Source organism: Pteropus medius, unplaced genomic scaffold (assembly GCF_902729225.1).
Source record: "Pteropus medius unplaced genomic scaffold, Ma_sr-lr_union100, whole genome shotgun sequence".
Taxonomy (NCBI): Eukaryota; Metazoa; Chordata; class Mammalia; order Chiroptera; family Pteropodidae; genus Pteropus; species Pteropus medius.
In genome coordinates this window covers 1,698,833-1,726,634 of record NW_024352784.1, presented here as the reverse complement: position 1 = coordinate 1,726,634, position 27,802 = coordinate 1,698,833, and the positions used below count along the sequence as shown (strand labels likewise).

Here is a 27,802-nt window from a genome sequence, read left to right as displayed (position 1 = left end):
TTAGATCTAAAATATTTAGGCAGTTTCTTAGTACTATTATTCTTATCATTATTTATACCTTTGATCATTTTGTTAGTATGATCCTGATATCATGACAGATTTTTTTCTTTGTCAAAATAAGATTTTAATTTGAAAGTCATTTGAAAGACACTGAGTAAGGAAGGAGACTAAGACTCAAGAGATGTAAATTTCTAATTTTTATTCTGTCCGAGCCCACCAGCAATCTCTGACCTGCTAAAAAGTTGCTTTCTTTGGTAATTCCTATTTTTAGCTTCCTGGAGAGAGATCTTTTCCCATAAGCCATCTTCGATTTTTTTTTTTTTTCTAGAGTAGAGTTTTATTTCCAGGAAACATATGTACTGGAGATGGGTATTTTTTTTTTTAAAGTAGGTCTAATATGTTTATCAAAGTGGGAGTAGGGCAGAGGTGAATTGGAAAGATTCTCTAGAATTTTTTCATCATCTTGCTGCAACCAGAAATCCATATATGGAACTGACATCCAAGAACACGGTCCCAGATGAAGTCGTTCTGTCTTTGCCTTGTACATACTACTTGATGGTCCTCTTGTTAAAGCTGTATAGCACGCAGCTCCTTCTCTGGACCACTATCTTGGAAGGAGGCTCTGTAAATCTCTGTAGTTTTAATGTTGACAGCAATTCCATAAATTATTGGAAAGTGATTTTCAATTTCTTCCAGGTCATTTAATTCTGTCACACATTATATCACTAAGTGAATGTCATCTTGTCTGTCAAATTCACTAAGTTGTTGAATAAGTTTTTATGACAACTGCCTATCCTTACTGAAGCTACCCACAAGGTGCAATTCTAGCCTTCTACATTGAGCATGGTCAGAACAGGATTTCATGAAGTTCATGACCAACGGGATCTCAGCTTTGGTGTTGGTTCCATCACAATGTATCAAACAGGGAGCCCCATTACCTCCTGTGTACCTCAGGACCACAATGTGACAAGTGGTGGCATCATCAGAACCCAGAATGGAGATGGAGCCATCTTTTGGGGAGATCATTGCAAGCTCTCTTTGCTGAACATACAGAAGGCCCTGGGATCCCTCTTACTGAACACGCTGACTTCTGAGAAGTCTGGTTCTTTCCTCCTGAAGTGGGTAGGCTTGGACAAGGTCCTTGGTGAACTGTGGCAGCGGCAACCACAACCCCTCTAGCAGTAGGGCACCATCGTGAGGCTCCTTCCCTGTCGTGACAAATTCTTAAAAGCTCACATTTCCTTTCTTCTTAACTATTTTTTTCCCCCTGTACTTTTTCTCTTATATAATCTCAAACTCTAATTACCATAATCTATCCTCAATCATTTCTGAGCTGCTGCCTTTTCTTCCTGAACTTTTGCTGCCCTCTGAATGCATTTTCTGGGCTGAACCTTATTTCCAACTTCCTATATTTATTTTCCTCTGCCTAAACTACTTCCATTTCTGAGTTGTCTGTAAACATTTTATTGACATTTATTTTCCTTAAAAAATGGGATGTCAAGGAAACAGAGAGACAGAAAGAATGCCTAGAAAGTTCTGGATTATATAATAAATTGTATGCATTAAAAAAGAAAAAAATAAGGAAAAAAACCTGGCAGATGTTTGGATATTTTTTCACCTTAGTTTGGCTCTCATACACATTCATAAAAGGCAATGAATAAACTATTGTTATGTGACTAAAACCACTTTGATATATGTCTGCCCAAACACTAATTCGGTTGTGTCACATGATACAACTACCAACAAAAGCTATCTGTTAAACCTGGATAGTGTCTTCCAATTCCCCAAACTTGCTTCTGATGCTAATCTGAAAGAAGTAGGATAAATGTTTAAAAGGAAACTGAGGTTTTATTCTCACGAGTATTATGCAAGAGCTTTGCTTGTTTGGTTTGTGTAACCATGAGTTAAATAGAGTTTAAAAAAGAGATGAACCGAGAATTGAGAGTTCTTTCCCTTCAGGGCAAAGGTGTCAAAGTATGTTTAATGTTGAATTTGTTGAGCTAAGTGAGGAGATATGTGAGGAGAATGTTATTTTTTCTGCCTGGAGTCTCTCTCCTGCCTGGCTTGTCTGTTGAATTGAACTCATGCAGTTCAGGCTTCATCTCACCAGCCCTCTCCCAGCAGTTCCTCCTCGGGTATATGAAAACTACTCCTCTTTCAATCCCCACCCCCTCCACCCGTCAATGTTATCTAACAAACTTTCTCCCAAACTTCATAAGTTGCCAATAAGTTGGTATTATTTTTGACATATAGTAATGTCTTTAATAGATCTGAATCTTTTAATCAATTTAAACATTTTGAAAACCGAATTATAAATCCCTCCATAACAAATCCTATTAATAACTTCAAATCAGTTTTCTTAATAGAATAAAAATTACTTGATTACTGGTCAATTAAGAAAAATGGAGTAATCAAAAAATGTGTAACCAGAATGTTATTTACTATTTATTGTTAATCTCTACTTCTCCTGAACTACAATCAATCAATCTATCAATCAATCAAATTTAAATAGTATCTCTTTCTGGAAAGTCTATTTTATTTTTGCTTTGAAATGTGACATTTTTAAAGAAACTAGAGTAAAGCAAAACATTGTACAGAAAATTTTCCAGTATGCTGCTTTCATCTCAGAAGAACCTACCCAATTCAATTCTCTACTTTGCAAAAAATACAAAAAATGTGGTTTAAATAACAAATACAGAATGTCTTTAAAGGACAGAGTTAGAATAAAGTTCACTATTTATATGTAAGTTGTTAAATGAGGTTGTTTATCATTTTTTTTATATTAAAAGTAGAGTGATATTTAATATAGTCAGAATGGTGTTGTCAGGACTATTTCTGGTCTTGAGTATATCCTGAGATTGAAGTAAGTATTAAACAGTAAAATCATAAAAGCTTATCAAGGATAAGTTTTTGATTAATGAGATTCATAATTAGAACACAAGGCTTCTCGAGTACTTACCAAGGAGTTGGTCACCACATTTACAATTCAAATCAAAAAAGAGATGAACCGGGAATGAAGCTATGCCAATCCCAGTTGTTAGGTACAAGGGTTGATCAAAACAGTCTGATTCTAGTCCTTCTACTCTGATGCCTTTTTAGTAACAAAAGCCACTGGGGATGACAACTCAGGAAGCTATCCCCAGAGGGACTTAAATGATTGAATTCAAGGAGCATCCAGCTGAATTCCCATTATGCATGTGAACTAACCATTTATAGTGAATGCCCTATGAGGCCTCTCCTGTTTTATCAAGCAAAATTAATTGCTATTACACAAAATTTCAAGCACCTGTATGTGGCTCTTCTGCAGCAGTTATCACATTTTATTTGTCTATGTCATTATGTTTGTGCCACTATAATTAGGTTTTCAGATTTGTTTTTGCTACCTGCTGATAAATGCAATTTCTACCTTCTAAAATGAATAATGTTAGTCTTCGTGTTTAAGAGCATTTGAATTTCTTTTTGGAGGCCAGCCTACTCAGTGCTTTAAAAGACTTTTTAGTTATTTGTTGGAGTGCTTTCTGTATTAAGGAATAAAGCCTTTTATTGTGATATGCTTTGCAAATAATTTTTCCTTTTGTGTGGCTTGCATTCGTCTTTGTTAATGATAGTGCCACAAGTTGGGTTCCCTTTGAATCAAACACTGAAGTGAACATTTGTGTGCAGAAGTTTATTTGGAGGGTGTTCTCAGATACCTATTTGGAAAAGAATAAAATAGAACTAGTGGAAGGAGACATTGAATGTCATGCAATTGTAACAAAGGTGAATTTAATCCTGCAGCGATCACTGGAGCTAAGATGACCCATTAATTATCCTGAATTAAAGAAAGAGCCTAGGCCTTTTTAAATGCACATTGACTGGTCATTGGATGTGATCTGCCCAGAAGGAGGAGACATGGGTTTGGGTGAGTTGGTTCATTCAGAAGATAGCAATTCCCAAGAAGGACTCAAATGAGATCTGTCAGCTGTAACACTCCCAGTAGAGGAATGGGCTCTTCAGGCTGGCAGGACAAGGAGATACGAGTGATGTACCACAGTATGAACTACAGTCAGGCCTTGCATGCTTGGATCCACACACTTCAGCGATACATTTGGAAGCAGCTTCTCCAGGATTCACATGGACTTTTAAAATTGGGAACTGACAGGAAGATGGTTAGTGGGATGATCTACAGCCACTTAGAACTACAACTAAACCTGATGCCAGAACAGTTATATATTATTTCTGTCCTCATTAATCCATTTTTGATTCCTACCACCTTCAGGTAGCACTTAATCTTTGATCACCATAAATTTCTCAGAGTATGGCTTTTGCATTGGTCTCTTTTACCATCTATTTTAGTCCATTTGGGCTGCTGTATAAAAATATCATAAATTGGGTGGCTTCAACAACAAACATTTATTTTTCATGGTTCTGGAGACCGGGAAGTCCAAGATCAAGATGGTGGTAGACTGGGTGTCTGGTGAGAACCTGATTCCTAGTTCATGGACAACAATATTTTTGCTGTGTGATTACATGACAAAAAGAAGGCTAGAGAGTTTTCTGGGGTCCCTTTTAGAAAGGCACTAGTCTCATTTATGAAGGCTTCACTCTTATGACCTAATTATCTCTCAAAGACCCCCACATTCTAATCCCATCACATTGGGAGTTAGAATTTCAACATACAAACTTTGGGGAAGATACAAACATTCAGTCCATTGCATCATCAAAATTGGGCAAGAAGTGAGAAGAGATGCCCAAGGATCACCAAACACAAAGCACATTCTTACTCAGTATGTTAGTCAAGGTTCTTCAGAGAAACGGAACCAATAGGATGTGTATGCATACATATATATAATAATATATATAATATATAATAAGCATATATAATAATATGTATTATATATAACACATATAATAATTATATATAATAATATATAAGAATATCATAGTATATATAATATACTTTATATGTTATATATAATAATATATAATACATATATAATAAATACATACATATGAAAATAAATATATAAATAAATAACTATGTATTTATTATCAGGAATTGACTTATTTGTTTATGGAGGCTGAGAAGTCCTAAGATCTATAATTGGCTAGCTGGAGACCCAGGAGGGCTGATGGTGTAGTTCCTGTCCAAGACCAAACGCCTTAGAATCAAGAAGCACCAATGGTTCAGTTCAAGTTCAAAAGAAGAAAAAGACCTATGTCCTAGCTCAAGACAGTCAAGCAAGAAGAGATCTCTCTTCCTCTCAGGAAGGTCAATCTTTTTGTTCTACTCAGGCCTTTAATTGATTAGATGAGAACTATATGCATCAGGGAAGGCCATTTGCTTTACACACTTTATTGATTCAAATGTTAGCCTTATCCAAAAACACTCTCACATACCCACACCCAGAATAATATTTGATCAAATATCTGGGCATCTCATGGCCCAGTCAGTTGACACATAAAACTAAACATCACACTTGACCACATTGAATAACAGTAGTTCTAACTCATTCTAATTTAAAAAAATTAATTAATTCCTTTTCTTGTTTACTGATATTTCAGAGGTTTCAAGGAGGCATCTCTAACTGAAATTTTAACAGGATTCTATTTCTTTAGGTGTATTCTTTCTACTTCTAGAACTGGGGCATCTAAACAACAATGCCCAGCATTGTGAGGATTAAAAAAACTCACAGATTTACTTGAGTGGGTAACTGGAAGTGATATTTAGTGATGATACTAAAGGATTGGGCAGAGAGAGAAGTAGAACTGCAATGGTGAAGTTTCTGATAAAGCTTTGCCCACGCTAGAGGAGGGTTTTACACTAAATATTGCCCATTAAAATGGTTCCAGGTAGAGTTCATATACCTGGCTATTTTGTTTATGTAGCTGCAGCTTTACCTTTTCCTGAGTTTCAGGGTTAATTATCTCAGACATGAGGAATCCAGAGTTTCCAGATGGTAGCTGTAGTTTATAATTCAATGGGAATCCTGCTTTGCCCCTTGAAAGATTACATTGCCTTTGGTCACCATTACATCTAATCCTACAGAGTCCACAGTTGTTAGAACTTTGAGGCATCACATTCCCTGTGACCCATGTATTCTTTCTTTTGGGGTCACAGCACATATAAAGATCTTTGATTTAATGTGTATTTGAATATTTGAGAAAATTTCCTCCAGCAAAGAATAAAATATAAGAATGGAAAATATAAAACAAAAAAAAAAATGTTTTTTAAAACTCCAGTCCAGGAGATTATATGTTATCAGTGTAATGGGAAGTCTTATAAGAGTTCTCAGGAGTATAGATTTTGAAAATCTATATTAAATATATTTTTGTAAAATTTTAAAGCATTTGAAATAAAGAAAATGGTAAATGACATTAGAGAAAAATGAATGAACATCTAAAAATTACATAAGCTTCACTACAAAGCAAAAAATATTACACGCTGGTAAAGAATTGAAATAGATAGGACCTTAGAAGGCAAAAGAGCCAATGCCATTTAAACTTACTTAAAATTAATTTAATCTAAGAAGTTATTTGATGGTTTTCAGTAAACCAGGTAAAATAACAGAAGAAAAAATATATGACCCTGATAAGCAGTGAAAAAGCACTAAGATAATTAGAGTAAGTCCCAGGATGTCACATTGCAGTAAGCTAGAGAATAAAAAATGTCTAGTCTGGTAAAAGACTAGAGACAGTACTAATAGGGCAGTATCTAAAGCAGGGGTCTCTAACCACCAGGCCACAACTGGTACCAGCCTGTTAGAAATGGGGGCCACACAGGAGGAGGTGAACCTTGGGCAAGTGAGAGTGAAGATTCATCTGTATTTACAGTAGTTCCTCAGCACTAGCATCACCATCGCAGCTCCACCTCAGATCATTAAGCATTAGATTCTTGTAGGAGCCCTGGTCCCTGATGTCAAAAAGGTTGGGGATCCCTAATCTAGAGGAAAAAGTGGAAGTATAAAAATTGCTACTATACTTGCAAATATAAAACAATGTAAGAAAGTGATGAAGGTGAGATAATTCAAAGGGAAAAGAAAACTAATTGAAAACTGAAGAAAATTTAAAAAGCTGTTCAAATAAAATGGGTATGCAAAACTTATGTACTATGTATATTTTCATAATCATAAAATCATGAATGTTATTTGTGTATTTTTAAGTTAAAAAAGGAAAAAATTTCTCTGTCATAAGACAATATCAACACTTTGGAGGTAAAGTGTCAGTTGAAAGAAATTTTGTGGATATAAATATCTTCATTTTATAAGTGAGAAGTCGAGACATACTGCTTATATTTCTTTGAATGAGAAATACAACTAAAAGTATATTGTTTAATTGTTTAGCATCATCAATAAAGAAACCTAAATAATGATATAAATAAAGAAAGAAATATAAGGACTTCTGGTTTCTAGTTCTATATGTAAGGAGCTTGGAAGTTGCTATTCCATCCTAACAAGTAAAAACTGAAGCACTGAAAAATAGCAGCTCTTCTAGGATCACTATAAGAAGTGAGAAAACAGGACAAGCTCCTGTTCTGTCTCTCCAACCTTGGGGGAGAGACGGAATCATAGCTTACTGGAGCGGAGACTCACTAGCAGAAACCACTTTGGTAACCAGCGCTGGGTTAGGAAAACCAGAAATATAATTGACCAATTGCTAGAGGCTCTGTGTGGACAACTCTAAGAGTTAAAAACAACGAGTGACACAGTCATAAGGGAGCGCCAACGGTTTGGTAAGATTTACCTCCAGAAGTTTGTACAAATTCCCATAGTAAATATCAGAGAAAAAATTTTCTTTTGCTTCTAGCAAAAGGATGGGAAATGAATAATCTCAAAATATAAATATGCCAGAGCACTCTCTTCTTAAGAAGACTTGCCTGCAGGAGAAACCAGGTAACCAGAGCCTAACTTGCTGGGATATTATCAGACCATAACTGACCTGGGGAAAGGGAATACCCAACTCAGCCAACTAGGGCCTTTCACATGGGACAAGAGGAATACCCAACTTAAACCTACTCCAGCCATTTAATTGCACTTGAAGGAGAAAACAAAACAAAACAAGACTGAGAAACGTTTGTGAATTTCATAGTCCAGAGACACAGCCTCACTAAAAGACTGAGATGGAATCATAGAACATATTCCTCCCGCTCCGACATCTCACCACCGCATTATTAAAAGCTAGTAGATCATATCTGACTATCACCAAAAAAGTTACAAGGCATATCAAAAGGCAACACCTCCCTCCCCCTCACTCCCCACCCCACAAAACCCAAACCCCACAATATGAAGAGACAGAGAAAGCATCAGAAACAAACATGGCAGATGGTGGATTTTTCGGACCAGTAATTTCAAACTACTATGATTAATACTCTAAGGGCTCTAATGGATAAAGTAGACAGCATGGAAGAACACATAGGCAGTGTAAGGAAAGAGATAAAATCCTTAAAAATAAATTAAAAGAAGTGACAAAGATCAAAAATACTGTAACAGAAATGAAGAATGCCTTTGATGAGCTACTGGACATGGCTTAGAAGTAATCTCTGACTTGAGGAAATCTCAATAAAACCTTCAAAACTAAAAAGTAAAGAGAAAAGACAATGAATAAAACAGAACACAATATCCAAAGACTGTATGACAACTACAAAAGGTGTGACATATGGGTAATTGGAATACCAGAAGAAGAAGAAAGAGAGAAATAAACAGAAGAAATATTTGAGACAAAGACCGAGAATTTCCCTCAAATTAATGTGAGATACCACGCCACAAACCAGGGAAGATCAAAGCTCATCAAGCAGAACAAATGTCAAAAAATTTCACCTAGGCATATCATTTTCAAACTACATAAAATCAAAGATAAAGAAAAAATCCTAAAGGAAGCTAAAGAAACAATAAAATCTTACCTATTGAGGAACAAGATAAGAATTACATGACTTCTCCCCAGAAATTGTGCACGCAAGAAAAGAGTGAAGTAAAATATTTAAAATATTATTAATTTAAATATTTAAAGCTGAGAGAAAAAAAAACAAAAACCCACCAACCTAGAAGTCTATACCTTGGAAAAATATTCTTAAAAAGTGAAGATAAATAGACATTCTTAGACAAACAAAAATTGAGGAATTTGTTACCAATTGACCTGCCTTGCAAGAAATTTTAAAACAAGTTCTTCAGAAAGAAGAACAATGATTAGGCCAAAAACTTGGACTTATATATAGAAAGGAATAGTATCAGATTTTCTGTGTAGATAATTATGCCATCTGCTCTTTGCTTCTATGTGTTTGACATTTTATATTCCATACATAAATGAGATCGTACGATATTTGTCTTTCTGTGTCTAGTTTATTTTACTTAGCATAATGTCCTCCAGATCTATCTATACTGTCACAAATGGCAGAAATTTTTTTTTAAAGGCTGAACAATATTCCATTGTGAATATATATCATATTTTCTTTATCCATTCATCCATTAATAGACATTTAGATTGTTAGGATTGTTTCCATATTTTGATTATTGTGAATAATGTTTCATTGAACATGGATATGCAAATATATCTTCAGAATATAGATTTTAATTCCTTTGGATACATACCCTGAAGTAGGATTGTTGGATCCAATGATAATTATATTTTTTATTTTTGGGAAGCCATCCATATTGTTTGCCATAGAGGCTGCATCAATTTGCATTTCCACCACCAGTGTACAATGGTTCCTTTTTCTCCACATTTCACCAACACTTGCCCTTTTTGTTGATGTAGCTATTGTTAATAGCCACAATGTTATTGTTAATAATATGTGTGAGTTGATAGTTCATTGTGGCTTGGATTTGCATTTTCCTGATGAATAGTGATGTTGAACACCTTTTCATGTATATGTTGGCCAGTTGATTGTCTTTTTTGGAGAATGTCTATTTAGTTTCTTTGCCCATTTTGAAATTGGGTTACTTGTTATTTTGCTTTTTGGTTGAAGGAGTTTCTTATACATTTTTAGATATTAACCCTTTATCAGATACATGATCTGCAAACATGTTCTCCCATTCTGTAGGTTGCCTTTAAATTTGTTAATTGTTTCTTTTGCTGTGCAGAAGCTTTTTAGTTTGATGTAATTCTGATTATTTATTTTTACTTTTCTTGACTCTGCTGTTGGTGTTATAACCAAGAATTCATTGCCCAGCCCCCTATTTAGAAACTTTTTTCCTGTTTTCATCTAAGAGTTTTATTTTTTAGGGTTACATCTATTTAATCTATTTTACTTTGATTTTAAAAATATGTTGTGATGTAAAAATTCAATTTCATTCTTTTTCATGTGTCTATCCAGTTTTCCCAATGTGTTGAAGAGACTATCTTCTCCCTAGTGTGTATTCTTGGCACCCTTGTAAAAGAACTGTTGATCATATATGTGCAAGTTTATTTTTGGGCTCTATGTTCTATTCCATTGGTCTATATAGCTGTCTTTATGTAGGACCACACTGTTTTGATTACTGTAACTTTGTAATATGTTTTAAAATTAGGGCCTGTGATACCTCTAGCTTTGTTCTTCTTACTCAAAATTACTTTGGCTGTTTGAAGTCTTTGGTGATTTCAGATACATTTTAGGATTGATTTTTCTATTTCTGTGAACAATGCTTTAGGGGAACATGAATATTTTTACAATATTAATTCTTCCAATCCATAAACAGGTGATGTCCATTGATTTATTTGTATCTTTTAAATTGTTTTAAATCAATGTTCCTAGTTTTCTATATACAAATTATTTACCACCTTGGTTAAGTTTACTTTTGAGTATTTTATTCTTTACAATGTCATTGGAAATGGAATTGTTTCTTAATTTCTTTTTAGTTAGGTCTTTGTTAATGTATAGAGACCGAACTGATCTTTGTATGCTAGTTTTTTACTGAATTTGCTTTCTAGTTATAACTTTTTTTGTGTGTGTGTGTATGTGTGGAGTCTTTAGGGCTTTCTACATATAAGATTATGTTATCTACAAACAGAGATAAAAGTTTTACTTCTTCCTTTCTGATTTGAATGCCTTTTATTTATTTTTCTTGCCTCATTGTTCTGGCTAGGTTTTCCAGCACTATGTTGAAAAGAAGAGATGAGAGCAGGCATTCTTGGCTATTCTGAATCTTAAAGGGAATGCTTTTGGCTTATCCCCATTGAGTGTGATGTTAGCTGCGGGCTTTTTAAAAATTACTTTTGTTGTGTTGAAGTAAATTTCTTCTATACCTCAATTTTTGAGAGCCTTTATCATCAAAGGGTGTTCAATTTTGCCAAGTGCTTTTTATACATCTATTAAGATGATCACATGATTTTTATCCTTCATTTTGTTAATGCGCTGTATCACATTTATTGATATGCATATGTTGAACCATACTTGCAGCCCAAGGATGAATCTTCTTTCCTTATGGTATATGATTCCTTTGATGTGCCATTTGCTAGTATTCCATTTACTGGTATTTTGTTGAGGATTTTGACATCATGTTCAGCAGGGACATTGGCCTGTAGTTTTCCTTTAGTGCAGTGTCTTTTTCTAGCTTTGGTATTGCACTGATGCTGGTCTAGTAGAATGCATTTTGGAAGTATAACTTTTCTCCTATTTTTGGGAAAAGTTTAAGAAGGTATAAATTATTTTTTAAGTGTTTAATAGGAATCGATTGTAAAGCCATCTTGTCCTGGGCTTTTCTTTGTTGGGAGTATTTCTATTTTTATTACTCCTCCCATCTTATTTGTTGTAAGTCTGTTTTGACTTTCTATTTCTTTTTGATTCATTCTTTGTAGGTCCCATATTTCTAGATTTCCCATATTTCTATATTATTTCTAGATTGTCTTATTTATTGGCATATAATTTTTCATATTTATCATATTTTGATTTCTATGGTATCGGTGTAACATCTCCTATTTCACTTTTGATTTACTAATTTCAGGCTTTTCTTTTTTCAGTCCAGTTAAGGAACGGTTTATCAATTTTATCTTAGTTTCACTGATTTTTAAATTATTTTTCTATTCTCTATTTTCTTTATTTCTGCTGTAGTCTTTATTATTTCTTTCCTTCTGCTAAACTTTGGACTTAGTTTGTTCTTTTTTTTTTCTATTTCTTTAAGTTATAAAGTCAGATTGTTCTTTTGAGATCTTTGTTCTTTTTTAATGTAGGTGTTTATTGCTACAAACTTCCCTCTTTGTACTGCTTTTTTTGCATCCCATTAGTTTTGGTATGGTGTGCTTTATGGTTGAGTTATAATTGTTAAATGTTACTGTTGAATTGACTCTTTTATCGTTATATATGAACTCCTAAGTCTCTTGACATAGTTTTGAACTTAAAGTCCATTTTGTTTGATGTAGATATAGCCATCCCTGCTTTCTTTTGGTTGCCATTTTTATGGAGTATCTTTCTACACTCTTTCAGTTTCAGCATGTATCTGTCCTTAAATCCAAAGTATGTCTCTTTTTTACACATTGTGTCTGGTTTTTTACACATTCAACCATTTTATAGTTTTTGATTGCGCAATGCAAACCTATACTCCAAACAAATGTCGTGACCTAAGTTCCCTGAGTTCCTACAACAATTTTTAAATATAAGATCCAGGTTATTACATTTGCTCTATTTACTTCCTCTGACCAACCCAGGTAGGTTCAAATCTCAATTCAGTTAGTCACTAGTCTAACTTCTTATCATTGTCTCCTATGTTTAATTTACAGGTCATTTTATGAGATGGCAAACAAATGTAAGGCAAGCTCTTTCTTTCTTAATAACCTTTGCATCACAAATGACATGGCATTTTCTGGAAGGAAAAAACAAGTTATAAATGAAGAATAATTTTAGAAGAGAAAATATACTGCCCCATGGTGATAATCAAACATTCATGTTTTATATTGCTCCAGGTATATTCATGACTCTGCAGCCTGACCAGTCCCCTTGTTCACATATCCATTATCTCCTATGCTCTCTATCAGTAACTATCCAAACTCAGATTCTGTTGTAGAATCATTTCTCCTGCATCAAGATAAGTTAAACATTGAGTCACTCTTTTCCAGCATAGTTGTCAGTGTCATGACAAAGGAAACAATTTCTTAGCTCTAAAAAATGTACACTCAAATTTCCCCTTCCCGACCCCACTACCTCAATCACAGAAATAGAGATCATGAATTCCTGTAGTTTTGAAACGACTTTTTCTCCTGCTGCCAAGATAGCTTACCCAGAGAAGTGGAAAAATAATCCATACTCTGCTGGGAAAAATCTTGGGCACAAGCTAGATATCTTGGCCCTCAGGCATTAGATGCTATTAATATCACAAAAGAGTATAGAGCAAAGAAGAAAGTACAAGAGTGAGTGGAGAGATGAGTTCCTGTTTCTCATAGCTCCTGATTTTTAAAATTTAAAATCTAGTGTCTGTTCTCAAAACTTTCTGGTTGAATTCATAGCTTGAATTCATAGCTTCTACACTCCTTACATTCTCAACACCACCTACCTCATAAGTGATCAAAAGTGGTGTGATCCTTAGACCAGCAGCATTGACATTACCTAGAAGCTTTTAGAAACTCAAAATATTAAGCCCGTATAAGATCAATTGAATCAGAATCTGTATTTTAACAATACAGATGATTCTATGTACATGACATTTGAGAAACACTGCTATACTTCAAGTATCCTTATCTGTAGCTGAATCATTAATAAGTCATTTATTTATTTAGGTAACATAGGTCTCAGTACCCAGCACTTATTTACTTGATTATGGGATCAGTCTTACAGGTGACTGCTTCTCCAAATCTCCCTATACAATTGTGTGGTGTACATGAGAAGCACCAGAAACAGCATCACAATGACATGTGGCACCATGAGAGATGGCGCAATCTCTTTGAAACTGAAAGTTTAGTTCAGTCATTAAAAGTTCTGCCTTCAGTGTAAAACACTCTTTGTTTATAATGTCTATAAATTACTATGAGCATTGTGACTGTCCAAATGATGATCAAAAGATGTCAAAGCTTTATTTCCTTAACTATAAGATGAAAATAATAAAACTCCTACTTCACAGAGAATTGTATCAGTAAAACAGTTCATTTTTGACACAGTGTATGTGCTCAATACATTATTATAGTTATCATTTGCCCTAGGTTGAGAGATCTGAGTTATATGCTCATGTTTACCACCAGCAAAATACATACAAAGAACTCATTTTTATTTTCATTATTAACTATGAGACTCTTTTACTGAATACTTTATTCATTTAATAAATAATAACTATCTTCTAGATTCCAAAGACTGTGCTAAATTAAAGAAATCCTTGTCCTAAATAAGTCTACAGTATAGTTCATAGGCCTGTAAACATAAAGAAATTTCAATTATAACAATTCTGAACAAGAATTTCAAGAACAAGTCAGAGTAATTGAAGAACTACTCTTTACAGGAGACTCTGATCATGACCCTCCAATGGGACAGAATGAACTTGACTTCTAACCAACCTAGACATATCTAGCCTAGGTGGAGGAAGCTGAACTCTAATCGGCCATTTCTGATAGATAGGAGAGTAATGAAGAAACTAAGAATGGAGAAAAGAACTCACAAGGAAAGACTGCAGGAGTGTTTTGGGGATTTTAGAGTATGAGGGGCTGAGAAAGTGAGATGTTTTAGAGCACCTAAGGAGACATAATAGATTCAAAAAGGAGGTTTTTACATTTTTTTTCAATGTTGCAATGGGTTTTGAATAATGTTTAGTAACTTTGGATAAAGTTTTGTTTATTTTGTTTCTTTTATTCTAAGCATTGTTTCTTTTATTATGACTCCACTAAACTTTGGCCCCATAGTTTGCGAATTTATTCAGGTTAAAGGAACATCAAGGATATGTTGATGGTATAATGGTGGATATCTGCCAGTAAAGATATGCAGTATACTTCATTTAATAAAATCCCCATTAGAGCAAAACAAATATAGATACAAATCTTAACATTTTTACCATCTCCATGAAAAGGTTTGTATATTTCCTAAGCCAGAGCGTATTTATCTTTGAAGTGAAAATGAAATAAGACCTATGACACTGTGAACAAATTCACATTTTATGAAGTTGAAATAGGCTATAAGGAATAAACTTTCTTTATACCATGCCTACCTAACAATAAACATTTCTAGTTCCACAGCCTATTTATTTTACCTTGCCTTTTTCAGATTTATTCTCTTTTCCAAGTTTATCGCAAATACTTTTGGTCTTATTAATTTGTATGGTTGATTGTCCATTATTTACCTATATCTTTAAAATATAATTTCCTTCTTTTAGAACATGAGCTAGTTTATAACACTTTCACATTAAAATAACACTGACTGTCTACAGCCATGCTACCCTGAACAAGCCTGATCTTGTCTGATCTCGGAAGCTAAGCAGGGTAGGGACTGGTTAGTACTTGGATGGGAGACCACCTAGAAAGACCAGGTGCTGTAGTCATAAAAAAATTAAAAAATAAGAGATTGTAAGATGACAAGGTCCTTGCATTTTATGAGGTCAACCAAGGATTGCCTCACCTGAAAAAATAAAATAAAATAATGCTGACCACATTATTATGTATATGCTCATTCAATCACATATATTAACACTTAATATAGTGGAATTACCACTATATTCCTCATGGTGGAATGGGTATAACATTTGATACCTTGTTGTGATCAAAATTCTTTTATTTATTTAAATTTTATTTATTTTTACAGAGGAATAATTAACATATGGTAAAATGTACAGATACTAAGCCTACAGTTTAATGAGTTTTAAAAAATGAATCCATCTTTATTATCCAAACTCTAGTCAAGAAATTGAAGATGTCATTACCTGAGAAATTTCCCTGGTACTCTTTAACCATCAATTCTCTCCCCTCTGCAACAAAAGAAATCATTGTTATGGTTACTTTTTGTAAATTAGTTTTGTCTTTTCATGAACTTCATAGAAATATAATTATAGGATGGAGATAAAGAGCAGAAGGCTACAAATCTCCATAGGAATCACTGATAGAAATTGCATTACCCCAGAAGGGCATGGTGGATTTTCAAAGCATCAGAGAAGGCAAACCAATTTGACTTATTGAGGCTGTGCTTGCAGGCCCGATATGATTGGATGGTACCATGCTTATGGAATATGCACCCTTGAAGAAGAAAAAATTGATTATAATCAATTGCTGGGAGGGAATTGAGGTGGAGGTGGGAATTGGAGGTTTGGGGGTGAGTCAGAAGTAGTGAACACCCCTTCTTGCCCCATCCATTCTTTATACTATTTCCAGTCTCTTCACAGAGACACTTTATCCCATTTGATTTATCTAGAGGAACAGGCAGAAATAGGAGGGAGAGGCACGGTGCCTTGGCAAACTGTTCTCTGAGTACTAGTGTAGCAGGTGTTCCTGTTGTTGACAGAGGGTGACTCCTGGAGGGCAAGAAATGGAACCACATCTAATCAAGGTGTCTTCCTCATTGGAGAGGTCTGGATATTTAGAAAGTGCTCAATAAAAATTGATGTTTAATTCATTCTCTCTTAGAGTCTCAAAGTCTTTATTTCTGCTTTAATTTTTGTGTCTATGTGAATGTAATAATAAATATAAAGCACCCGTTGTCACTTGTGATTTACTGTGTACCAGGCCCAGTGCTCAGGTTCCATATCTGCTACTATCATACTATATGAATATTATTAGTTTCCTTAATTTACAGATAAAAAGATAGAGGCTTAATAGTAGTAAATAACTACGTAAAAGATCAGCTTTTACATAGCAGAGTTAATATTCATATTCATATCTGTGTGATTTCAAAGGCTATCAGTTGAGATCTTGTGCTATATATGCATATCTCTATCTCAACTTATTATCAATGATATTTTCTCAAACATACCTTTAGTAGTAACTTTCTTTTTCTGTGTGTCCCTTTATCTTCCTTATATGGGTCTCAGAGATTTTTCATATCCTGCTCTGGACCTTCACTGTAGTGCATGTTAATCCCATCCTCAATTTCATTCTCTCTTCTCTCTAGCTTTTGGAGCAAGATAGTACTTGTCTGTGACTAGTAAATAAATTACTATATAGGTAAACCTGTAATAAATCATTTTTATGTTTTGTTCTTGTTATTTTTTTCTCCACTTTTTAATAATACTGTTTCCTATAACCTGAGAAATACCAGTACTTCCTTAACCAAGGCTATGGCCAAGTATCCTAAGGGCTATCAGGTGTGAAATGAACATGAAAATAAATAAATCCCATGCCTGCTGTCATTACGCTGGTAGGCTGACCATTCTGCCTTCAACCCCAAATGGGTGATGTCGACACTAACCAGTGCAAAGAAAGGGCAAACAAGCAGCATGAGTCACTAAATGTTGCTGGTATAACTATAAAGGCCCCATGATCTATGTTAGGTACATGAATTCAGGCAGGGGAAGAAATGAGCATTTGCCATGCAGTCTGTCATCTTAAAAGCTACTATTTTCCTGCCTTGGTGCCTGACCTTCCCGGTGCCCCCTGCTACGGACCATGAAGGACTGGACTTTGTTAAGGTAGGTGTGCTAATCAGGACCACGTTATCACATTATGACTCTGGGCTCTTTTTCCATATACATTATATGCATACACATTGCTGCATGGTATAAAGATAAATTATTAATATTACATATTAAATCATGTTCTTCAATCTCTAAGTTCAATTTTTCTTCTGATTTTAAAAGTAATTAAATCATTTTGAACACCCCCCCCCAAAAGTCTTGTGCTTATTGTGCCTAATGAATAATTCAGCCCCAATGTTTATCTGTCACACTCTTAGCCTTCTATGAGATACAGAGTGAACATGCAGGTGTCTGGATTTCTGAGTCTGTTAGGTGGTAAGAAATCAAGAGAACTAATGAACTAATAATGTCCTTCCTCTCAACAGAAATCTCTCAAACTGTCTACCACATATCTTCGAATTTCCCAAGAAAATGTTCCATATCTTTTAAGCACCCCAAATACCTAAAATTCCTTATAAATGATTTTAGTCATGTGTTTTGTCACAGTTTGGGGACCTGGTAAAATTTTCTGCTAATACTTAGCCCAGAAAAAAATGTAGTAAATCAGATGTCTCTGAGTGCTCAGCCAAAGTCACAATAAAATAAAAGCATAAAAATGTAATTTTATACAAAATGCAAAAATCAATCATGAGTTTATACCAAGTACTATCCTAAGAACTGTTGTGTAGACCAAGTTGTGTTAAACATAAACATCACCCTTAAAATACTTTCAGTCCAGCTGCGTTTCAAATATAGACAAAAACCTGACTCTAATGCAAGGTGCTATGTTTTGTTTTTTTTTCCTGAAAGTTAAAATTCAGTACACTGGACTGGTAAAAAAGTCAGTGAAAAGGGAGTAGGTGATAAGTGAATTTTTAAAAAGCATTTTAATTAAATGCCATGCAAATGGACTGGGCATGCAGAACTAGTGAAATTCTGTGTCCTAGGAGTCATGGATTCTGTCTTGACTATGAAAACCTCAATCAATCAGAAAAAACAGAGACCATCTATCTGGGCAATTCCCAGCTAATATCTTGATAAGCTTTATTCTTGGGCCTTTCTATCCTGAAACTTGGATGTTTTATTTTTTAGAGAATTTTTAACAGGTTATCTAGGTCACTTTTATCACTTGTGCTTAAAATTATCTCCCCAGTGACAGGAGAATCAGGGACAGTAGTCATCATTCAAATGAGAACAGGAGGTTTTTGAAGGCCAGATAGTCAAAGCACTGTTCTTCCCAGCCCTCAAATGAGGCTCTGCACTAGGGCACTGACACTATGAGTCCGCCCTAATTGTCTCTAAATAATCATCCTTTCTCTGTTTCTCACTCAGGACTATTTCCATTGGTTTTCCCTGGCCAAAAAAGAGTTGCCACTCCTTACCCAGGAAGAGGAGATGCAATTCCTGTGGCAGTTCTGTCTGAATGAGACAGATCCACATGACGAGCAGATGCTGGCTGTGCTACATCACCCTCGCTGTGGAATAACTGATGTGGCTAACTACTCCATCTCTCCAGAAAGTTCTAAATGGAATAAGCACAATCTGACCTATAGGTGCTTGTCATTAAGGCCTAGAGAGATGAGTGTGGATTACCTCAAAGGACTTCCTCCAGCGTCCCTCCTGGAGGCACCTCTTTTGTCTTCTACTTTCCTTGGCAGTCTCTCTCTCCTAAGCCCAACTCTCCCACAGAGAAGGCAATTCTCCCACTTCTTATTCTAGCTTCTTCAGATCATCTCTTTAGGAAGTGGAGCCTAACTGCTATTCTTTGGCCATGTAATCTATTATTATTTTCTTAGTTAAATCTATTGTGTGTGTGTGTGTGTTTGTGTGTGTGTGTGTGTGTGTGTGTGTGTGTGTGTTTCTGTGTGTGTGTTGGGAGTGGGGGGGGATGTTTCTTGTGTACACTTTTGACATATTTTTGTTCCCTAACTAGGTTACTCTTTCTATTAGGAATCCTAAGCATACTGGAGACACCCAAAGCAAAGAAATGCTAAACTTTATAAAATGCTGTACATTCCAATTGAGTTCACACTGATTTTTTTCCCACAATTATACTATCAAGGCTGTGGTTTTCAGACTTTATGTAAAATAATGTGGGAGATTTATCAAATTCTTAAAAGTCCATGTTTTAGTTTTAATCCCTTGGGTTTCTGATTTAATTAGTCTGGGATTTACTCTACTTTACATATTAACAAAATGAGGCCCTAAAATATTCAGTGATTTGCTTCAAAGCAGAATCATTCTTTTTTAGAGCTGACATAATTTCCATACCTTTAAGCTATTCTGCTTAATTTGTTTTTCAGCATTATCAATTACCCAAAAGAAAGGATCCATCTACAGTAAATGACATTATACATGATGCGGTTTCCATCTAGAGCAAATGTGACCACTTTGACCTTCCAGCAAGTGAAAATGCAAGATGCAGACATCAAGCTTTCTTTCTGGGAGTTGAGTAAGAAACTGACATGGCAGGGAGGGTGTGGTGTCCTATGTAAAGAGCAAATGGTCTCAATCTATAAGCAAAAATTTAATCCATTAGTACACCTTCTGAGAAAAAAAAAATCAGGCAAAATCCTAAGAAGTCAATAATACAGGAAAGATTTTTAGTACAATAAAACTGTAGGTAAGTGAGGGGATGCATTGTGATGTGAATAAAGTAAAGGAGGGAGGATTGCACATTTCCTGTTAAAAAGAAGTTGTATAGCCCTCTACTCTATTGAAATGCTTTTCAAAGTTGACCTGACATATTTGTAAAAGCCCGCAGAGCATAATTCTCCTTCCCCGCTTTACCCTCCACTTTGGACAGAGGTTTTTGTGTCTAATCTATAAATTTCATGTAGTCGCTGCCAACTTTTCCTCTTCTTTTTTAACACAGAATGTAGGGAGTAGCAAGAGTTTTGTCCCCCACCCCCATTCTTCTGTATAGGTGATGCTAGCCCTCTCGTACCTCAGCAATACCCAATTGCATGGTACCTAAGGCACTGAGGCATATCTAAGATCATTCCTGCTCTGACTCTGACCACCTCGCCCCGCCACCCCATTATAACAATAGCTTCTATCATTGTCCACAGAGCATGGAGATTGTGGTCCTTTGATGGCCCAGGTCATATCTTAGCCCACACCTTTTTATCAGATTCCAGAACTCCAGGAATTATCCACTTTGACAAGGGAGAACATTGGTCGACTGCATACGAAGGTAACTTTATGTGGTGGGAGTGCTAAAACCAGGAGCTTGGGGGTTGGTATTGATGATCTCCATTTGGGCTGGAAATATAGTAAAGGAAGTAAAGGTTTCAGAGTTGCCAGGAACATCTGGCTGAGGAATTGGGTCTCCTATTTGGGGGACAGGTGGGTGGGGGGTGGGGGAGGTGGGGATCATTTCTGAACAAAGATGTTTCTATAATAAACACATCATCATACTGTGCTTTTCTCTATCTCTGAGCTTCCAATCATCAGCCTCTTAAAATTCTCCATGCTTTTTGTTCATTTCCAGTTTATCTATCTATATAGTTTGCCATTTTATTTCCCACTTAGATTTTTTCCCTCTCTGCCTACCTTTCTATCTCTTTTTTTTTCTTGTACTCTTAACATTTGTTTTTCCCTCCTTTTCTCTCTTTTTTTCCCTCTTCTTTTTCACACCCATTTTCTACCTTAAATTTTATCTTTTTGTCTGTGCCTTTTTCAGGTTTTAATCTGTTCCTGGTTGCTATTCATGAGCTAGGTCATTCTCTGGGCCTGTGGCACTCCACGAGTCAGAACTCCATAACGTATCCCAGATATGTGAATCAGAACCCTAAAACTTTCCACCTTGATGTTGATGATATCCAAAGAATTCAGCAACTATATGGTCTGTGCCCACTGGAAGGGTGGGGATCTGGGCAGGAAAATCCACTTAGAGTTTACTAATTTCTTTTGTCTCCATTAGGAGAAAGGTGTTCATCTGAAATTCCCTGATGCTGGCACAGAAAAATCATTCAACCTGGCCTTTTGGTGGCTTCCTTGGAGGATCAGAGAACCCAAAGCAGTAAACGAGCCTTGGAGACTGCTTAAAGTAATCCCTAAACAATGAAACCTAGTTGGGGTCACTGAGCCAAAACTTCTGGCTTACACCAAAGATGATTTTTAAGGGTAAAATTTTGTTATTACAATTTGGCATGTTTAATCACTGTAATGAGACAGGAGAGAAGAATATGGTAGAGTGGAGAATTCTAGTATAAATGGCTGTGGAACTCTTGAATTAATAGAAGAGATAAGAATAAATAAGATTAAGAATAGACCATTTTAATACTACATGGGTAGTTTGAGGAATGTTATTTATGCTGCATTGAAGATTAGAGACCAACTGTTAGAATGGTGGCATATCCACTTACTATCTCTGAGGCTTTGGGCAAGTTATTTAACCTCAGTTTTACATTTGTTGAATAATTGTAATAACTTTATCTACTGTCATTGGGCAAAATTATATAATAAATCTATTTAATCAGTGCTTGGCAGCACAATTTTTAGGTATTAACATAGTTAGCAAGATATTTGATTAAAAATATGCACTGCCTGCATTTAGAGAAAGAAATCCTGGGTGGAAAGTATGAGATGAGTAGAGCAATAGAAGCCACGAGGAGATGTACAAGGTATTAGACCGAAGGGCTATCCTAATCACTTGACCAGTCTCGAGCACTGATCTTCCTATTTTAGAATGAAGACAATTAAGAGAATCCTCTGACACAGGGATTATTCTGCCTCACACAACATTCCCTTGGTAATGAGAAGCCTGAAATGAGGAAATTGAGTTTTGGGTGGTAAGCTGAAATAAAGACGTCTGCTAGGGAAGGGAAGCTAGTACATTATATAGATTATTTCGAGAATAGGTCAGGAAAGATTGCACTAATGAGGGTATAAGAAAGGAGAAAAACAGAAAGTCATAAAAAATTTTATAAAGGAACTATTTTAATATTATTTTCATTACAAGAGAAAATATAGCTAATATATTCAGAAGAATCCATCTATTTGTTTTTGAAAATACAAAGAGTATTTGAAAAAACTCAAGTTACTCTGCATAAAATGATAATTTTGAGTTCATAAGAGCAACTGAAAGAAAGCAGATGAAGACGAAGACAGTAAAAATTGATGAGAATCCTTTGAGTCATGGAATATGACATGAATGGGGTCTCTGTGATTTTCATTAATTTCAAAGGTCCATTTCCCTGAAGTCATACCTTTCTCAGGGCATCCTACATTAGATGGATGGGTGAAGGTGGAAAGTGAATGCCCCATCGTTTTCACCTGAAAACAGAGATTCTTTGGAGTAATGCAGCAGAGAGCCCCAGTGTGTTGGCCGTGGCCTTGTCAGGCAGTTCAGCTTTTCTCTTTGCCCAATGCTGCTTTCTCTCTCTTCCTCTCACAGGTATTGATTCCTAATAAATACTGAGGGACTTATAAGGACTTTATTTTCATATCTTGCTGCCCAACATTTGGATTTTTGCAACTTAAGCTCTGAAGCTGCTTGCAAGATGTGACTTTGGGCTCTCAAACTTCCTGCAGAGTGAGTGGCCCCCAGTGCTGATTGTACTGTTTGATAAACTGTACTCCTTACATCATTGGCAAATGATACTCCCTGCACTATAATTGTGTGATCAAAAAACAGAACTAAGACATCAACAAATCCTTAATTATATATTACCCATTGTTCTCATCTCACAACCCCACTTGCTTGACCACTGAGTCAGCCAACCATTGAAAGTACAGTTGTCTCCACCAATCAGAAAGTGAATGATGTAAGTTTATAGTCTTGTTTCTCCTAGCAACCCATTTCTTTGATCATCAGCTTCGTAACAACTTTTGCCTTTAAAAAACCTTGCCTATCCTCTCCATTATGGAATGTATTCTCAGTTCATACCAGGTCAATGTTTCCTGGTTTGCAAATTATTCTCTGAATAAACTCTTTTTTAATTTCTTAAAAGGACCCTCTGGACTTTTGTTCAAAATACTTTGCATCTCAAGTTCTGGCTTAATATCTGCTTCTAGAGAACCCAGCCTTTGATAATCGACTTCTTGAAAAGTTTATGAGATTATTTATCTATTGTATGATTGATAAGTATAAAAGAGATAATGCATATAAAACCAACATTGATAATGGAAAAGGCAGTATCGACATTCCTGAAAAATCACAATGATATATTATGAGTAAATTTTAGCTAATAAATATCAAAATGTATATCTAAAATACATATTCTTAGATAAACGTGACTTACAAAAATAAGCAAAAGGATAAATAGAAAATCTAATTAGCCTTATAAATGTTTAAAAATGTAGTCTATAATTATATCTCTCTACTAGTAGTTTCAAAACTGACAAAGGAGAAAATCCGATTTGTCCCTTAACTATTATCTATCAAAACTATAGTTAAAAACTACCATGCATAGCAATTTAACTTAATAAAAGTTGAGAGCAAATTGCACCAGAGTTCTTAACCAGTACAATAAATCAAGCGTTTATAAGACCTCACATTTAGTTTTCCTTTTTTTATAATGCAAGTGTAAGACTTAAGTTTTGATTACAAAGGTATCCACTTCAGAGTAGCATTCATTTTAAAGATGGCTATCTCAAATAAACACACTGTGAGTCACTCAACTAGATAAAGAGCCAGACCATCACCCACACCATAGGCTACTTAGATAATTGACCATTTGGGCCCCTTGTTTTTTCTCTTTTTACACTTTAAATTCCTGCTATTGTGTTTTAAATTCACAAATAAAGAGAAAGCCTCAAAACCCTAGGCTCCCACCTTGATCTCAATAAAAACGGAACCCCAAGCAGAACCCTAGGCCTATGTCCAATCTCCCCCATTCCACCCTCATGACTGATAGGTGGCCCCAAGTATATCATGTAATTTTCATAACTTGTAAGTAATAAACATTTTTTTTTAAATTTACTGATGATTATTGCTGAAGGCATCTTACAATCATAATAAGAATCATAAGGGCTGGCCCAGCCACACCATTTGTTATAGATAGGCTGATGCTGGCACATCACATCACTAAATATAATAAGAAAGTTCTTTCTTCCATTGGCTTACTGCAGCTCCAATCACTGGCCTTAGGGTCAAGATAGCAGAGTAGGTAAACACAGTGCTTGCCTCATCACAAAACCATATCAAAAATTACATCTAAATTATAGAGCAACCAACCTTAAAAATTACCTGACAACTAGATGAACAGAAGTCTTATAACTAGTGATATAAAGAAGCCACATTAAAACTAGTAGGAGGGGTGGAGATGTAAAATGAATTGGCCCACAGCCACATGTGGTAGGGTAGGAATTGAGAGGGATGTCTCAGCTGCAGATGTCCCCCTCGAGGAGCTAGAAGCCCCAGCTCCACATTGGGCTCCCAAGCTCATAACACTTGTGCCAGGAAGAGGAGTCCTCACAAGATCTGGCTGTGAAAGTCAGTGGGGATTCTGTCTGGGTGAGGAAGAGGGTTGCTGTAGACCCAGGTGTCCTCTTAAAGTGCCTGAGTATAAAATCACTTACTTGCAAAGAGTCACCCTAAGCTCCAGTGAAGAGACAGCAACTTGAAAAGTGCATGAGGAAGAACTGAATTGTCTGGCTTCAGGGCTAGGGCTGGAGAGGCAGCTCCCTGTAGTGCTGAAATTCTAGCAGGGGCTATTATTGCTTTGTTGAGCCCTCCCCCTACACAGCTGACAGGCAGAAGCAGGCATCAAATCTGAGTCTCCATCATCATGTCTAACACTGCTCATACCACCTTGGTGATTCTCTGAGACCCCACCACAACCAACTCATGCATGGGCTGAATCTCTTTCAGCAGCTGTTTCTCAGAAGTGTCTGGCCACTATTCAAGCTATAAACTTTCCTAAAATCTTTCAAAGGTCCACAAACTACAAAGAAGCTCTGACTGGCCTTGGTGTGCCCTATATCTCTTGCTAAGAGGCCTTAAGCCCAGCAAAGTACCAGTCAGTGTTGGTGTTGGTAGAACATAGACTCTCTCAGGTGCCCCGAAACCCAACACAGGCAGCTACCAAACACAAATAACTTGGTAGCTCCTACCAGGTGGCCCCAGACTAGACACAGACAGTAGGTGATGTGGACCTGCACCAGAGAAACTCTCAAGAGTCTCCAGAACCAACAAACACAGTGGCTGACTTCAGACCATACCAGAGCACCACCCAGTTAGTTCTACAGATGACATAGCCAAGGATGACAAGCACCAGAGCCCCACTAAAATGAATCCTGCCTCATGGAGCCAGCCTTCACACAACAGCTCATGTACTATAGTCATGGCCAATCCCCACAGAGAGTCAGCTCGAGAATCAGTCTCATTCACTGATGTGATAACAGCAATCAAGGCTCAACTACAACAGGAAGGAACACACAACCAACATAAGGAATTTTTCTCCTTCCTACCTGTTTTCAAATATATTGAAAATAAACATTTCTACTGTGGCAAAAAATAAAAAAGGACACACTTAAATTTGAAAGACATGCACACTCTAAAAGTAAAGGGATGAAAAAAGATATTTATGCAAATAGAAATGAAAAAAAAAGAAACTTGTGTGGCAATACTTATACCAGACACAATAGATTTTAAAACAAAAGTTATATCAAAAGTCAAAGAAAGACATTTCATAATGATCAAAAGATCAATCCAGCAAGAGGAAATGTTTGTAAATATTTACACACCCAACAAGAGGACATAACTTTTATAAACATTTATACGCCAAGTGCAGAATCACCTAAATATATAAAGCAAATGTTGACAGACATAAAGGGAGAGATTGACAGTAATATAAAAATATATATATATATATATATACACACACATATATATTTATACACATATATATTTATATATAATATAGAATGTCAGCTATAATTGAAAAAAATAATTAAATAAAAATAAATTTAATAGAAGGTATAAAGATTGAAAATAAAGGATGGATAAACTGGCATTACTTATGGAGGTATAATTGTTATAAAATATGGCCTAAAGATTATACAGATTACTTATTAGAAATAAAAGTAAGCTTAGTAGTTTTATTTTTAGGAAAAAGACCAAACATAAATCAATTTTATTTTTATATATGAGTAGCAAAGACAGAAAAAGATAATTTATAAGTGCTGTTCACATTAGCATAAATTAATATCAAACACTTAAATTTAATATAAGATACATAATATCTTAACAGAAAAGTAAGTAAACAATATTGAGAAAAATAAAGACTTTAACTGAGATCTGTATTCTTGGATTGGAAGATCTAGTAATCTAAAAATCAGTTTTTTCAAAATTGATCTGTAGACTTAATACATTCTCAATAAAAGTCCCAATATATATCTTGATAGAAATTGATAAGCTGTTTCTCAAATAAATGCCAAGTGGTGGATAACCAAGATATAAGCTAAGAAAAAGATTCTTTTGGGAAGACATGCTCTAAACTAAGCACCATTGAAGTAATAATGAGCAGATAGTGGCTTTTGCCTTTACAGAGCTTATTAGTATGGAAACTTGAATCCTGTTATTGCTTAATAAATGATTATTAAACACATATTAATAAACAGCTTTCTTCAGTGAGAACTGGTAAATACCTTATAAGAGAAGGGCACTTAAACACCACAGTTCTATATGGATGCCTCTAATAAAGCTGAAATTTGAATATTCCTCTTGGTTAAAGTGGTAATCATGAATTAACTCTCATGTGGTCATTTGATAAGAGAAAACTATTACATTTGAAAGAAAAAAATTGGGAGTCATGAATAGAAGTAGGAATGCATTCCTACAATTTCTGGGATCATAATCATATGCTCTTGGCACAGCTGTGGTTAAGGGCTATTTATATTAATTACATCTCTGGAGATCCAGCAGATCGTGATACCAATCTGGAATTTTCTTCTCCAGAAGAAACCAGGAATATTTATAAAGATAGGGGAAGCATTCAACCCTCACTAATCATGGAATCAAAGTTTTCAGGACCTGAGGTCCATGAAGGATCAAAATCGTAGCATCTGTAATCAGTATAATTTTGACCTTCAGATAGAGATGGCACTCTTCTCAGGTGAGAAATAAAATAAAGAATGCAAGAACTAAAAGCAGAGAAATGCAAAGAGAAATGAGAAAAAAAATAGAGGTAATAAGAGGACTGGAAAAAAATAGAGAATTACATGGTGAAAAGATACGAATTTAGGTAAAGCAAAAATAGAAGGAAATGGAGCAGAATAGGAAGGATAAATATGTTCAGAAAGTAAATTAATGGCAGAGAGAGAGAAAGCCACAGAAATAAAAACAGAAAGAGAGTATGATTTTACTTACAATGGAGGAAAGTGTAGGCAAA

At 35.4% G+C, this 27,802-nt stretch overlaps 1 protein-coding gene and 2 pseudogenes across 1 annotated transcript; 2 read left to right on the top strand and 1 right to left on the bottom strand.

Annotated features, from left to right (window-relative positions):
• Positions 1-191: 191 nt before the first annotated feature.
• On the bottom strand, positions 192-15,984 carry LOC120590501 (protein N-terminal asparagine amidohydrolase-like; annotated as a pseudogene).
• Positions 15,283-15,401, top strand: LOC120590593 (uncharacterized; annotated as a pseudogene).
• A 1,394-nt stretch (positions 15,985-17,378) lies between the features above and the next one.
• LOC120590500 (matrix metalloproteinase-26) lies at positions 17,379-21,416 on the top strand. The gene is given in 7 exon segments (XM_039848305.1): positions 17,379-17,477; positions 18,795-19,088; positions 19,766-19,840; positions 19,842-19,939; positions 20,534-20,658; positions 21,148-21,309; positions 21,388-21,416. Coding segments are annotated over 7 exon segments (882 nt in total).
• The last annotated feature ends 6,386 nt before the right edge of the window (positions 21,417-27,802 follow it).